This window comes from Bemisia tabaci, chromosome 2 (genome assembly GCF_918797505.1).
Source record: "Bemisia tabaci chromosome 2, PGI_BMITA_v3".
Lineage (NCBI taxonomy): Eukaryota > Metazoa > Arthropoda > Insecta > Hemiptera > Aleyrodidae > Bemisia > Bemisia tabaci.
In genome coordinates, this window is record NC_092794.1 from 30,634,409 (window position 1) to 30,649,971 (window position 15,563).

Here is a 15,563-nt window from a genome sequence, read left to right on the forward strand (position 1 = left end):
CGTTCACTAAAATTGACCGCGATTGCAATAAAATTCACCAAAAGTATCCTCCGACGGCCGATCGGAGCCGCGTTTGGAGCGGAGGTTCTGCCCTCCATCCCGCGTCGGGCGGTGCAAAGAAACCTTAATAGGCATGCAATACTAAATTCCCCGTGGGATTTTGGCTGCTGAATCCGAACACGGATTTAGCTTTTTTCCATCATGCACAGATTTTCCGGAACACTCATAGGTACTCTTCTGGAAAAGATATCCTACATTTAGGCAAAGTGTTATACGTACTAAAAAAAAAAAATAAAAAAGTAGCCTCTCCTATCAATACAATACCACAAAAAACCCCTAAAAAGGGTAATAATTCCGCCAAGCCTATATAATCGGTCACAAAATTAGTAGGTTTGTATAAAAAAAAAAATTAAAAACAGGAGAGAAGGGGGGGAGTACGTAACCTCTTAACAACAACAATAGGAGAAAAGGTTATTGTTTACTTTAGGGGGCCACGCTCTTTCACGATATTTCCTTCAGAAACTTGTACCTAGTGTGCATCCTAGAGAACACAAAAAGTGCAAAATCACCGAGCGCAATCAATTTTAAACTATAATTTGAGAAGCGATAACAGTTACATGAATTCCCTATATCATAACGTATTTCGTCCGCGTCCGCCATTATTGTTGACGGAGCCACGCAGTATGACCAACCCTGCTATTTTTTCCCGAAACAAGAGACGCGTTCCCTTGTCACTGGAAACGGAGACGGAATCGGAAGTTGTTCAAAGGACTAGGATTTACACTTATTATCCTTTTGTATTTACGGTCAGCACTATCATGGATGGTGATGAGTTTGGTACGTGCGAGAGTTTTTCGTTAACGACGGAAGAGTTTTATAGAACAGTTACGAATCGTAGTCGACTTATGAAATTTTTAGAGAGACACGGTGTCATTTCCCGCTATTCAAAGTGTGGTAGGTGTGAAAGCCTCTTAAGTGTGAATCGGCATGGGAAAAACTTGTATTCCGGTGCAAAAAGAAGATGACTGTTAAGAAGAAAAAAAAGTGTTGTAATTACAAAGCTAGTATATTTAAGAATACGTACTTTGAAAACAGTAATTAGACTATTAACCAAGTTTTAATTGCCGCCTGGCACTGGCTGACTCGCGATCCTCCGCGGCAAAATTTTATTCGCAAAGAAACAAAAGCTGGCAAAAGAACAGCTGTAGATTGGGCCAGTTTCAATAGAAAAGTTTCATTAGATTGGTGTGAACGAAATAGTTCAAAAGATTTGATTGGAGGCCCCAGGGAAGACGTTGAGATCAATGAGGCCAAGTTTGGTAAGCGAAAGTACAACCGCGGGAGGAGAGTGAAGGGACAGTGGGTTTTTGGTGGTACTTTACGGAGCGATCCAAAAGTAATTTTCCTCGAGCCAGTAGAGCGTCGAGTTAAAGAGACTCTCTTCTCTTAGAAATTATTCAAAGAAGAATCAAGCCCGGTACCTGTATTTTATCCGATTGTTAGAAATCATACGAATGTATGGGACGCGAAAGATACACCCATTTCACTGTTAACCACACCTACAGCTTCGTAGACCCCGAAACCGGCGCTCACACGCAACACATCGAACGCGCCCGGCGTGAGGTCCGTGCTCGTATTCCTAGGTACGGACGTAAAGATGCCCATTTCGTAGGGTATCTAGCAGAATTTATGTTTGAGAGAAGTTTCCCTGATCACACTGTGCGTTTATATGAATTTTTGAAGGCAGCTGCAAACTTGTATCCTCCGATTAGACCGTCCACGTGAAAGTGAGTCGTATTACTTCAAATTCAATTTTTTTAATTTACGAAGTTTTTCCATTGTTACTATAAGACCTGACACATCCTGCCCCACAAGCTTGAGTGGCGTAACGTAAGGCATCCCTCGGGAGGTTAGGTTAGGTTAGGTAAGGTTAGGTTAGGTTAGGTTAGGTTAGGTTAGGTTAGGTTAGGTTAGGTTAGGTTAGGTTAGGTTAGGTTAGGATAGGTTAGGTTAGGTTAGGTCAGGTTAAATTAGGTTAGGTTAGGTTAGATTAGGTTAGGTCAATTATTTCTCTTCTTATTTATTTTTGAGGATTGTTTTTCAGTTTTTACGATAACCTAACCTAATTTACCCTAACCTAACCTCCCGAGGGATGCCGTACGTGGCGTAACCAAAGACATAAAGACGGAGTGTCGTATCGAAAAGCACGAGGGAAAAGTGAAGCTTGGTTTGGCGCTGGGTGTTTGTGTGAGTGTGTAAATGAGCGCGGGAATCCATGGCGGCAAACGGAAATTTGATTTGAACTTGTACTCTTGATTTTTCCACATTTCTTCTTCGAAACGTATTTTAAATGCCTAAAACGAATATATTAAGAAAGTTGGGACTGCGTCCTACTATAATACACCTACTTTTGCTCGGTAACAGGCAGTAATCTCAGATAAAGTTAGTTTTTCTTCTGCTCATGGTGGTTCTGCCGGTTCAAACAGGCCATTACATTCGTAGATGACCGTTACTCCAAAATGAAATTAATCGCTCGACGACGGACCAAAACTAACCTAAAGTTATAAAAGTATGAGTGTGTAAGTGAATTTCGGCAAAAATCAACCTAAAATACTTTGTTTCCGCAATTTTATTTAGTTCCCGCCCCACATTTGAATTTCAAACTTGTCCCGATTTCCCCGCCAATCTTCTAGCCAATAGTAGAGGTGATTGAAAAGAGGCTTCATTTTTTGCTTTTAGCGCTCCGTCTTTATGTCTTTGGGCGTAACGCAACCTAACGTAACTTTACCTAGCGTAACAGGCTATTTCGCAACCTCACCGTATTTTTAACTCCAACCTGGCACCCACCAGTGAGTTCTTACCCAACATGCAGCACGCTCCCTTGTCTTAACACGTGAACTTGTTTATGGGGAGCTTACCTTTTTTCCTGATGTTGAACAGGGCTTGTTTAACAGTTTTTAGTTGCAAAGGCTCCTCGGTAATGAACAGAACTCTATCACGGCTTACTTTCGCGAAGACTAACAAATCGGAGAACAGAATGGCCCAAGAAGTTCGGACCGTCTTTCCTTCGACCCTGCTTAAATCCCCTCCAAAGATCCATTCTCGTCCAGGTGTACTAACTACAAATGGCTGTAACAGATTTGAGATTTCATTTCATTTAATTTTGTAAGGGTTCATTAAATGTATTCAGTTATGCAGACAGAGGCATTCTGCAAGCAGCTGTTCAATTTTGCAACTTGGACGCTTCTGGTTATAGTTTAAAACCCGGCTGCACTTTTGGCACCACTACTCTGGCACGCTTGAAACTTTGCAAAAATAAAGTTCTGAACTCCCTAGTAACGAACTGGGTAAAATCAGACCTCAAAAGTGGTAGGTAAGTACCTCTGGCCGCTGCGTCCTGCGAAAAAACGGAAAAAAGCGTTTCTGAAATCGCACGGGGAACAACTTTACGATCGCCCCAAAGTGTCTTAACACTTGCTTGGCGAAATTTTCCTGCAAAGCCTATTAGTTTTGACATACGTTATGGATGTTACCTATTTAAGCCCAGACAGATAGATCCAAGTTGAAGCGGCTGATCAGCAGATCTCGAAAGTGGCTCTTGAAGTGAAATGAGCAATGCATGCGCACGGAAGAGCCACTTTCGAGATCTGCTGATCAGCCACATGAGCTTGAATTCGTTTGCCGGAGTGCCGGGCTGGCACTACTTTTAAATGAATCCGTATGATACCATTGTGCAATATGGAGGTTGGGAATTTTAAAATCACATTTCAAGAGCCCCTTTGAGGCTTTTTTTGACTAGCCACTTTCGAGGTCTGCCGATCAGCCGCTTAGACTTGGATCTGTCTACGAGGTTTGCCCAGAGAGTACCAAGCTTTTTTATTAAAGAAGGAAACTAGCTGACATGGGGTTTTGAAACTTTAATCTCCCTTTAAGTACTCTCCACCAGACACGATGCACTTGCTTTAGTGGTACTTAAACCTCTGGAAGCACTACCCTACAAGTCCCTCTGCGGGATGGCCATCAGTTGTAGCGTCGTGTTTGCTTTGATATCTTCGACCGACTGAAATCGAGTTCCTTTCAACGCGCTTTTGAGTTTGGAGAACAGTCAGAAGTCACAGGGTGCCAGGTCTGGACTGTAGGAAGGGTGCGACACCTGTGCGATCCCGTTGTTTCTTCAAAAATTGTTGGACCAGGCACGAGGAATGGGCAGGAGCGTTGTTGTATTGGAGCTTCCAGGCGCCGCTTGCTTAGAGCTCAGGGCGCTTCCGCCTCACCGCATCCCTCAAAATGCGCAAAATGTCCCTATACCTTTCTTTGTTGATAGTCTATACCTAGGGAGTATAATCATGATGCACAACATCTTTGTGATAAAAAAAAAACTGTCAACATGACTTTGACTTGGCTTCGACTGCGCCGCGTTTTCTTTGGACGCTTTTCCCACTTTGTGATCCAGGCTGACGACTGAACTTTGGTTTCAGGGTCGTACTTGTAGACCCACGACTCGTCTCCTGTAATGATCCTCCCCAAAAAGTTAGGATCATTCGCGGCTTCTTGCTGGAACTCATGGGAACTTTGAAGTCTCTTCTCGACTATTGCTCCAAAGTTAGAGTTCGCGGGACGAATTTCGCGGCCACCCTTCGCAGTCCAAGTTTTTGGTCAGAATTTCGGCATCAACGGTTTTTGGTACGTTCAAGTCCTCATTTAAATCCCCAACTGTTAACCTATTAGGTATCCTCTGCGATCGCTACGCGCACACGCTCGATGTTTTCGAGAGAAGTTGTCGAAGCAGGCCGGACTGACCGCGGATCACTCGCGCGACCGTTTCTCGACCTGATTTAATTGATGCATTGATGTTGCTTGCACTCATTGCCTCATCACAAGAAGCTTGCAGCATCATTCGCGCAGTTTCAGCCGAAGTTTTGCCGAGATTGAAACAAAACTTGATGTAAATTCGCTGATCTTCGAGGTCAGACATTATCGCGGGAAACAAAATGCGACGCACACACTTGGATAGCATTTTGCAATTCGGAACTATAGGCAGAACGGTAGGTTTTCAGGAGAGCAACTTTTGCAAAAACCATTGGCGTTTTTCATCAAAACGATCAATGTTGCGGTTTGATGGTTCATTTTATAGCTATGGAGTTCCTTTAACACCCTGTGTTGACAGATTCGTCAAAAACATCACACTGTTGCCAATAATTACAAAAAAAGGCTATAGTTCCTTATTGCAAAATGAAGAATCCGGGGAAGCTCATTTTGCAATTAGGAACTATAGATTGTTTTAGCACTGACTGCATAGGGGAGACGACCCTGGTGTCACTATTACAAACTGGAGGGTTAACCCCAACAGAGAAAACACCCCTTCCTTCCATCATACGAGGAAGGGGGGAGGTGCATTGTCCCTGCGGAAAGATATTCTACAAAAAACAGGGTGTGCCAAAAATATGGATACCTACCGACTTGCTAATATTTCGAGAATGGTGGCAAATATTAACATGCAATTTGGACGGGAGGGTTTATAGATTTGATTGACATGAATCGATCAAAAAATGAAAGCATGAATCGATCAACACCGACTCGATCGACAAATTATTGAAAAACCGGTGTCATGATTCCGACATGACCGACATGAATCGATCGAAAAGTTAGAACATGAACCGATTGACGTGATTTGATCGGCACTGATTCGATTGACGACCGTGAATCGATCAAAAACCAGCGAATCGATCCGCAAATCCGTGAATCGATTGACAACCCCGTGATTCGTTCGAAAAATCCGTGAATTGATCGATAAACCCTTGAACAGGTCAACAAACCTGTGAATCGTGAAATTTTGAAAATTCGAAAATCCAAGATTAAGGATGTGGCCTATAATGCCATCTCGGCTCCTGTTCGATCGATCATGCTGATTTTCGGAGTTAGGGGGTATTTTTGGACGGGAAACTCGAATTTCTGGTCAAATTTTGAAAATTCAAAAATCAAAGATGGCGGATGTGGCCTAAAATGCTATCTCGGCTCCTGTTCGATGGATCTTGCTGATTTTTGGTAACCGGGGGTATTTTTCGACGGGAAACTTGAATTTCTGGTCAAATTTTGAAAATTCAAAAATCCAAGATGGCGGATATGGCCTAAAATGCTATCTGGGCTCTTGTTCGATCGATCCTGCTGATTTTCGGAGTTAGGGGGTATTTTTGGACGGGAAACTCGAATTTCTGGTCAAATTTTGAAAATTCAAAAATCCAAGATGGCGGATGTGGCCTAAAATGCTATCCCGGCTCGTGCTCCATCTATTGCGGTGAATCTTGGTACCAGGTGGTATTTTTGGATGGGAAACTCGAATTTCTGATCGAATTTTGAAAATTCGAAAATCCAAGATGGTGGATGTGGCCGAAAATGACCTTACTTGAGTAAGTATCCCCTGGGGGATCTTTCATTCCTCGGACACGCGTTTAAAGGGGAGCTCAGAAGACGCAACCTCAAACTTGTTTTTCGTGGATTGAAATGCGAAAAATATCGGAGAAATTATTTGTGGCTTATGCGTAGTAAATACTTCAAAAAACGCAAAAATCAAAAATCACTGAACAAGCTCAATGTCAAAATTTGAAAAATTTCAATTTTTCGAAACTCGGCTAGGAATTTGAGTTTCCCGGCCAAAAATATCCCCTATACAACCAAGATTCACCACGATAGGTCGAGCAGCCCGAGATAGCATTTTAGGCCACATCCGCCATCTCGGATTTTCAAATTTTCAAAATTTGACCAGAAATTCAAGTTTCCCGTCCAAAATCCCTAATAGCACAGTTACACAATGGAATGTTTTTAAAATGTTTCAAATTATGTCAATCTCGGATCAGTCATTGACATATGTTTCCAACAAATTTTCAAAACGAATACATGAAATGGGCAAGTTGGCCGTGTCTTTGAAACGTATTGAAAACAAATCGAAAATGTTTCTAATTGCGGTCATTCAAACTTTTTTAAAAATAAGTTGGAAACGTTTCAAACTTATTTCAAAAAGGCATAAATAACCCACCCAAAAAATGTGTAAGAATTGTGTCAGCTATGTGTTGTCAATATATTGCAGTCCGTTCAATAAACTATATCAGAAAGGTTTCAAAAACATTTCAAAACCATTGTCACAGCTAAGCCTATGATTGAAACATATTTACGGAACATTTCTGCCACAATTTATATGAAAATCAATGAACCTTTATTGACATCTATCGAAAAAAATTTGTAATTGTGTCAATTTTTTTTTTAACGACCCAGGCACAGATTCATATTAGATTTGTATACGATATGTTGGGAAAGGAGATCAACTAAATATTTTGGAAACATTTCTAAAACATATTTAAAACGTTGCTGCAGAAATTCTTGGAAGTTCGAAGTTTCTGAGAAATAAACCTGACATATTTCTGACACAATTTAGCAACGTTTCCAAGATCCTTCAAAAACATGTTTCAGAAACAACTGGTAGATATTTCGTATTTTTAATCTGATAAGGTACAGCTATATGTTGAATCTATGTATGAAACGTGACGGAATGGTATTTGAAACGCCTTCAGATTTTCGTGTACGAATTTCCCTCATTGCTCTCCAGTTGAAATACTCGTATCACTCTCATTTAATTGATCCGCGGCGATCGTACGTCATAACTATTTATAAAATTAATTTAAACGCATAAGGGTAAGGAAATTTATTTCAGAAATGTGTCAGGAATATATCAGTTAAACAAAACAGTGCCTTGATTGTCATTAAAACCTGGTGAACACAAGTTGAAAACATTTCTCAGACCTTTCTAAAAATTTTCCTAGATCAAACTGAACCCACCAGAGAGCGTTGACGTTTCATTTTCCAATTTTACCAAATTTTGGTTTATTTTTTTGTCTCAAGGTTTACTTTTTGGCTATTTAATTATGCAGAGTTAAAAATAGTTTTAAATTCTTGGTATGCATCGCATTTATCTCCATAAGAGCTTATAAGTTATGGATTATCTAAAATATTGAAACCGTACATCATGCTTTGCGTATACTTTTCTAAAGTGAGGACGTCCTAATCCCTCTGATAGTTTAATACTGATGTAGTGAACCCATAGTTCCATACTCTCCTTAGGCATAGTCTGTAATCAGGCCGCCCAGGCACTGGATTTGATAGCTATAATGCCTCCACGACATTTGCTAAAACATATCGACGGTGAAACTACCAAACCACGTATCTCGTTTGCGGTGTTTAAAAATCTACGCTCACATTTTATTTTTTTGAAGTAGACCAAATCAATATCATTCCTTGAAATTTTCACAGAATTTTCTCCGCACAAAGAGGAAAAATCGCAGAAATTTTCAAGACTGGACGTTATGTAGTTTTTTATTTAAAAAATAAAGTATGACAGGAAGTCTACGACGTCGCAAACCGAGATACGTGGTTTGGTAGTTTCACCGTCGATATGTCTGAAAATTTTTTTACGGTTAAGAAGTAGTGACATGCGGATGTATTCAACACAGAGTGGGCTCGTGTTTAACACTACATAGACTGTAGTGATTATGCCGAAAATGTGTCATAAACATTTAGAAAATCAGAGGAAAATCTGAGTTAAAGGCTCATTGTTTTACAAATGTGTCAGAAATGTGTCAAAAATGCACTGCCAACGGAGACCTTTGCCCATTGTGTCATTGAAATATGTAAAAAATGAATTCAAAACATTTCGGTGACACAATCTGCAAATGTTTCACAGACACATAAAATGTGGTGACATGGGAATGTGTTGAACACAGAGTGGCTTCGTGTTTGACACTTCATTCGGGTTTTTAAAGTATCACGTGAAACATTTCAGAAATGAGGCTTGGTGTCATTGACACGTTTTAAAAACATCTCTCAGACTAGGTGTGCTATTACGGTACCTCTTGGTACCAAAAATCAGCAAGATCGATCGAACAAGAGCCCAGATAGCATTTTAGGCCATATCCGCCATCTTGGATTTTTGAATTTTCAAAATTTGACCAGAAATTCAAGTTTCCCGTCGAAAAATACCCCCGGTTACCAGAAATCAGCAAGATCTATCGAACAGGAGCCGAGATAGCATTTTAGGCCACATCCGCCATCTTGGATTTTTGAATTTTCAAAATTTGACCAGAAATTCGAGTTTCCCGTCGAAAAAAACCCCCGGATTCCAAAAATCAGCAAGATCTATCGAACAAGAGCCGAGATAGCATTTTAGGCCACATCCGCCATCTTGGATTTTTGAATTTTCAAAATTTGACCAGAAATTCGAGTTTCCCGTCGAAAAATACCCCCGGTTACCAAAAATCAGCAAGATCCATCGAACAGGAGCCGAGATAGCATTTTAGGCCACATCCGCCATCTTGGATTTTTGAATTTTCAAAATTTGACCAGAAATTCGAGTTTCCCGTCGAAAAATACCCCCGGTTCCCAAAAATCAGCAAGATCCATCGAACAGGAGCCGAGATAGCATTTTAGGCCACATCCGCCATCTTGGATTTTTGAATTTTCAAAATTTGACCAGAAATTCGAGTTTCCCGTCGAAAAATACCCCCGGATACCAAAAATCAGCAAGATCGGTCGAACAGGAGCCGAGAATGCCGAGAAAGCATTATGCCGTCCTGTCTATAGTTCCGAATTGCAAAATGGGAAATCCGAGTTTCGCATTACGCAATAGGGAACCATAGTATAGGTCCCAATTGCAAAATGAACTTCGCGTGATCCTGCGACGGCAAATTTTTGCGGGGTCGCTGAAGCGGGATAAAAATTGTTTTTGAGGATTTTCTTTTTCTCAATAGTAAGTAAATACCCTCCTGATACGGAATTCATCATAAAAAAAAAATCGAAAATTTGACCCTAGTTCCTTATTGCATAAAGCTGTCCACTTGATACACACTGTTTAATTAGGTGCTCAATGTCAAATGATTAAACGTACGGCATTGAACTTGCGTGTGTGCTTTCAAGAAGATATGGACAAAGCCCAAACCAAGCCCCAACTTCCTATTTCTAATGGATTTCAAGATATAAGAAGAGGCTTCATACTTTCCGGACAGACCTCGTATTTGGGCACAAATAGCATTACCTACATATGTCCAAACTAACAGATTTTACGGGGAAAACTTGCCAGACAAGTGTTCAGACACTCTGAGGTGACCGTAAAGTGGTTCCTCCGTGCAATTTCAAACACGCTTTTCCGTTTTTCGCACGGCGCAGCGGCTAGAAGCACAATTTTTGAGATCTGATATTGCGTAATCCGTTACCAGGGAGGTCAGAATTATGTTTTTGCATTTGAAGCGTGTAGGAGTAGTGGCGCAAAAACTGCAGCTGGCTCCTAGAATATATTAGCAGATGCGCCCTTTCCAGTCGCTGAGATTTCAAATTGTATCAAAACATTATACCTCTAAGACCTCTTCATTTTCTGAGATGTTCCCAAAATGTAATTTAAAACGTTCCAAAGTGACGCCCTAGTTTCAACAAAGAGTTTCAGAGAGGATTAACAAATATTTTTTTAAAAAAAAGCATGCAGAAAGAAAGAGAAAGGTTTTTGAATGGTATCAGAAACATTTTAGATTTAGATCTTCGATATCTGTAGAAACGTTTTCAAAATGTGTTCCAAATGTCCAAATAAAACCATCCATTTCAGATAACATTAATAATTGGTTTTGAAAACGTTTTCAGAAAGATTAATGAGAAGAAGAGGAACAAAAAATGTTTGGAACATGATACCCTGGTAAAAATGATCACCTAAATAATCGGTGATATCACCTTAAAAATAGGTGACATCACCTTAAAAATAGGTGACATCACCTAGAAGCTTGGTGATATCACCTGAAAGGTAGGTGACATCGCCTGGAAGGTAGGTGACATCACTTGGAAGGTAGGTGACATCACCTTGGAGGTGGGTGACATCACCTGGAAGCTAGGTGACATCACACAGGTCGCATTTGAGTTTCAGGATTAAGTAAGGAAAAATTAAATATTAGCTAATTATTGGATAATTTCATAGGTACATAATAGAATATTTGTTTTGTGCGAAACATTTTTATATGGTGGAAAAAACTAAGGGAATAAATACATGTAAAAAAAAGGAAATTTAGAACATTAAGTAAAATAAAAACAAGCAGTGAACTCCAACACAATGTGTTGATGAGGCGCGTCATTAACTCGCACATATCAACCCCTTTAGTTTTCATTTACCTAAAGAGATTTCAAAAAAGGCAAGCAGCACAACAAGAGAATTCATACGATCCAACACTTCAACGACGCACTTTGACGAGACCGTGTATTGTGAATGTAGAAACTATTCGAACGAATTTCAGTTTTTTTATCTGCCCCTAGCAAAATCTTATCAAATTCTTGAAAAAAAGTACTACGGAATAATTTAAGCGAAGAAAGGAAAAATTCTGTCGAAATCCTAGCAGATAAAGTCGATTTAAGGTTTTTGGGGCTAAAAAACCCAAATCATCGGTAGTATAAATCCCGTTATATTATTGAAAAGAAATTGACTCGATATAAATGCCATTGCATTAAATAAGTCTTGATTTTTTTATTTTAAACGTCTCTCCATGCAAAAAAGTTCAACCATGTCCATACTTTATTCATTCATTAATTGAAAGTAAGCAATTTACATCCCGAAAATCTACCAAGTTGTCGGAAATAATCGCAGAAACATGTTATACCTACCAGGTCGATGTACCCACTCGTTGAATTTACGGAGTGCACATACAGGGTGTTTCAGACCACCCGTACCAGGCCTTTTTCTCGGTTGGTTTAGGTCGTACGAAGTCGGAGACCGCGGGGTTGAATAAGGAATTGACCCCAAGGAATCCGAATTTCGTGGTCCCGAAACCCCCCCAACTCCCCTGGGGGGGGGTAAAGGGGGGGTCACGATACTAAAAGTCACGGTTTCCGACCGAATTGCGGATAGATCGCATCAGAATTGAAAAGCACGGAAAATTTCATGTGAAATTGACCCCTAAAAATCCAAAATCGGACCATCCAAGGCCCAAAAAGGATCCCCTAAAGAGGGGACAGTACCTCCCTCCATAATTTCTCTTTGGTCTCAAAATTGACGTAAGTTCTCCAGAAAAAGACGGTTTCACAGGTAATCGACCCCAAGAAATCCAAATTTCATGGTCCCGAAGCTCCTCTAGCCCCCCTTGGGAGGTAAACGGGGGGGCCCAATTTTAAAAATCGGGGCTCCTTTCCGAATCGCAAATTGATTGCATCCAAATTGAGGAGCAGAACACATGTACATCTTAAGTGACTCCTAAGAGTTCTAATGGACCCCCTGAACGGCAGAAAGTAACTCCCTGAGGAGGGGGGCCTCGCCCCCGCCAAAAATTTCTCAGGATTCCTCTTTGGTCGCAAAATTGACGTCGATTCTCCAGAAAAAGACGGTTTCCTATGTAATCGACCCCGAGGACTCTAAATTTCATGTTCCCTGAGCTCCTCTGGGTCGATTACATAGGAAACCGTCTTTTTCTGGAGAATCGACGTCAATTTTGCGACCAAAGAGGAATCCTGAGAAATTTTTGGCGGGGGCGAGGCCCCCCTCCTCAGGGAGTTACTTTCTGCCGTTCAGGGGGTCCATTAGAACTCTTAGGAGTCACTTAAGATGTACATGTGTTCTGCTCCTCAATTTGGATGCAATCAATTTGCGATTCGGAAAGGAGCCCCGATTTTTAAAATTGGGCCCCCCCGTTTACCTCCCAAGGGGGGCTAGAGGAGCTTCGGGACCATGAAATTTGGATTTCTCGGGGTCGATTACCTGTGAAACCGTCTTTTTCTGGAGAACTTACGTCAATTTTGAGACCAAAGAGAAATTATGGAGGGAGGTACTGTCCCCTCTTTAGGGGATCCTTTTTGGGCCTTGGATGGTCCGATTTTGGATTTTTAGGGGTCAATTTCACATGAAATTTTCCGTGCTTTTCAATTCTGATGCGATCTATCCGCAATTCGGTCGGAAACCGTGACTTTTAGTATCGTGACCCCCCCTTTACCCCCCCAGGGGAGTTGGGGGGGTTTCGGGACCACGAAATTCGGATTCCTTGGGGTCAATTCCTTATTCAACCCCGCGGTCTCCGACTTCGTACGACCCAAACCAACCGAGAAAAAGGCCTGGTACGGGTGGTCTGAAACACCCTGTATGTAAAAGTCAATATACTATACTCATTTTGGGTGCATTTATTTTTCATAAAACAATAATATGTAAGTAATTTCAATTCCGAAAAATTCTGAGGTCAATTATATTTAATTGTAATTTATATATTTCTTTTTTCCCCTTCATTTTATTTTTTGTGTGGAGAAATCGAGGTTTCGTTGATTTCTTCGGATTTCGAATAAGGTGAGGTTGGGTAACTGGGCAGGAGTTCGGAGAAAAATGTCAAAATTTCAACTTCATGATTTTTTTCCCATCATTATATTGACAGTGGAGGCTACTTTTAAATTTTTTTTAGTAAGTACAACACCTTGTCTAAATGTAGGAAGAGTCAAAAGTCGAATTTCATCTTTCAATTTTTTCCCACAAATTTTCAAAAATTTCCCGTTTTTTTCACCCAGTTACCCAACGTCGTGGGGTAACTGGACTACCCCCCCTTAATTTTTGAGGGGGGCATTATTTTTAATTCTCATTGGCCAGAAGGTGATGTCCTGCTCATGAAGGTTTAAGAAAATGTCATTTGAATGTATATAAACATGTTTAAGTGGTTAAGAATGATGTCGTAACAGTTAGCGGCAAAAAAACCCTCAAATCTGAGAATTGAATAACGGTAAAAAAAAATTGTTTCCTTGTAGATAAATGCTTAGAACTTTCTGTATTACTACTTATAAAAGTAGTATTGTATACCAGGACACTGTTTGGCCACTTTTAGTGAGATTAAGCATGATACATTTTTAAAAAATGAAAAAAAATTAAGCCGCAAGGCTGATCTGGGATAGAGTCAGGCGCCAAAAAGTTCCCTTAATTTTTAAGGGGGGCATTATTTGTAATTCTCATTGGCCAGAAAAGAATGTCCTTCTCATGAGGGTTTCAGAGAATTTCATTTGAATTTATATAACCATGTTTAAGTCGTTAAAAGTGATGTCGTAACAGTTAGCGGCAAAAATGTAATTAAGTAATGCTTAAGTTATGCTATAATTGACTTAAGTTAGAAGTTTAGTGTGCTGGGAACCCTGATTATTGGTCTTTGGCACTTAAAAGTCCACAATAGTCAATTAGTTTTGAAATTTTCAGAAGTAAACAAACACCGAAGCACAGCAACCTGGCAATGGGTAACTGGGCAGGTGCCACCACTGCCACCTGCCCAGTTACCTTGGGGTGGGTGCCCAGTTACCCCACAAAGGGAAAATTTTCAAGGTAACTGGGCATCAACCCTTTGCAGCCAGTATTTTCATCCAATTACGTTGTAATTACTCACGCATTACACAGATACATCATACATAAAGAAGAATTGTCAAAGTTGAATAAAATACTTGCTGGGAGTGAGATATGAGGCTCTTTTCGGGACCACCTCTGGCGTTGTTTTGAAAAAAAAGCTGTACAATTTTCGGCACTTCACCATTCACCATAAAATTTTTTTTTGAAGTTATGTTTACATGTTCTAGATGGTTTACGTCATAATGAAGGTATGCCAACAGTGAAAACAATTTTTGCACTAATCTGGTAGAAATACAGAGGGTACTGCCCAGTTACCCCACCGCCCAGTTACCCAACCTCACCTTATGGTAACTTCTCTTCTATTCGGCCGATTTTTATGAATGAGGACTCTTTTTTATTCGTGTCTTAACGGAGAGTAAGGAAAAAATTGCTAAATACACGCGAAACAATTTTTTTTTTTTTAAATTGGATGAATAAAACGAAGTGAAGTAATCAACTGGAATGAATTAAAATAAAAAAATAACAAATCAAGAAGAACTGGTCGAGATATCCTGGCTGTACAGTGCACGTTTAATTCGAAGCTAAATGCAGGTTTTTCGTCGCTACTTTCAGGCAGCTGGCATAGCTTACAATTAGTAGGTAAGGTCTTCTTTCAGTGTTAGGGAGGTTCCAGGTTCAATCCCCGGAGCAGGCAAAAACTTCTAAATCATAATTCCAACGCAAGTGCCTAATAGTGTCACGAGGGTGCCATTTTCCACTGTTTTTGAAATAATCCCCGTTCATAACCCATTTTGGGGGGGCTTTTTTCACGGCCCCACAATGCTAGGTAACATCACCTCTATGTAGTTTTGGGTGACATTACCAGTAATTTTAGGTGACATCGCCTGTTCCAAAAATCGCCTCACCTAAGTTAGGTGAGGTGATGTCACCCTATATTTTTAGGTGATCATTTTTACTAGGGTTTGGACTCATTTCAAAGTAACAAAAATCAAACTAGATCAAAATGTTTTAAAATCGTTTCTAAAATATTTCAAATGAAATACGTCTGTTTCTTACAGCATATAAGAAATACTTCTGAAATGAGATAAGTTTCTGAAAAATCGCGTAAATTTTTCCTTTTAAATTGTTTTTTAAACATCTCAAATTATTTTGATCTAGGATCAAAAAGCTAAAAAAAAGGAATTTTAAA

At 40.2% G+C, this 15,563-nt stretch overlaps 2 protein-coding genes across 10 annotated transcripts in view; one reads left to right on the top strand and one right to left on the bottom strand.

Annotated features, from left to right (window-relative positions):
- PsGEF (Protostome-specific GEF) overlaps positions 1-15,563 on the bottom strand; it is a 516,326-nt gene that overhangs the window by 184,127 nt on the left and 316,636 nt on the right. For all 9 annotated transcript variants that reach the window (XM_072297125.1, XM_072297127.1, XM_072297130.1 and 6 more), the window contains one exon: positions 2,919-3,129. In XM_072297125.1, coding sequence (XP_072153226.1) covers positions 2,919-3,129 — 211 coding nt within the window. The remainder of the gene's footprint in view (positions 1-2,918; positions 3,130-15,563) is intronic.
- Positions 1-15,563, top strand: part of LOC140223968 (uncharacterized) — a 112,534-nt gene that overhangs the window by 61,877 nt on the left and 35,094 nt on the right. The gene's annotated exons all lie outside the window — the stretch shown is intronic.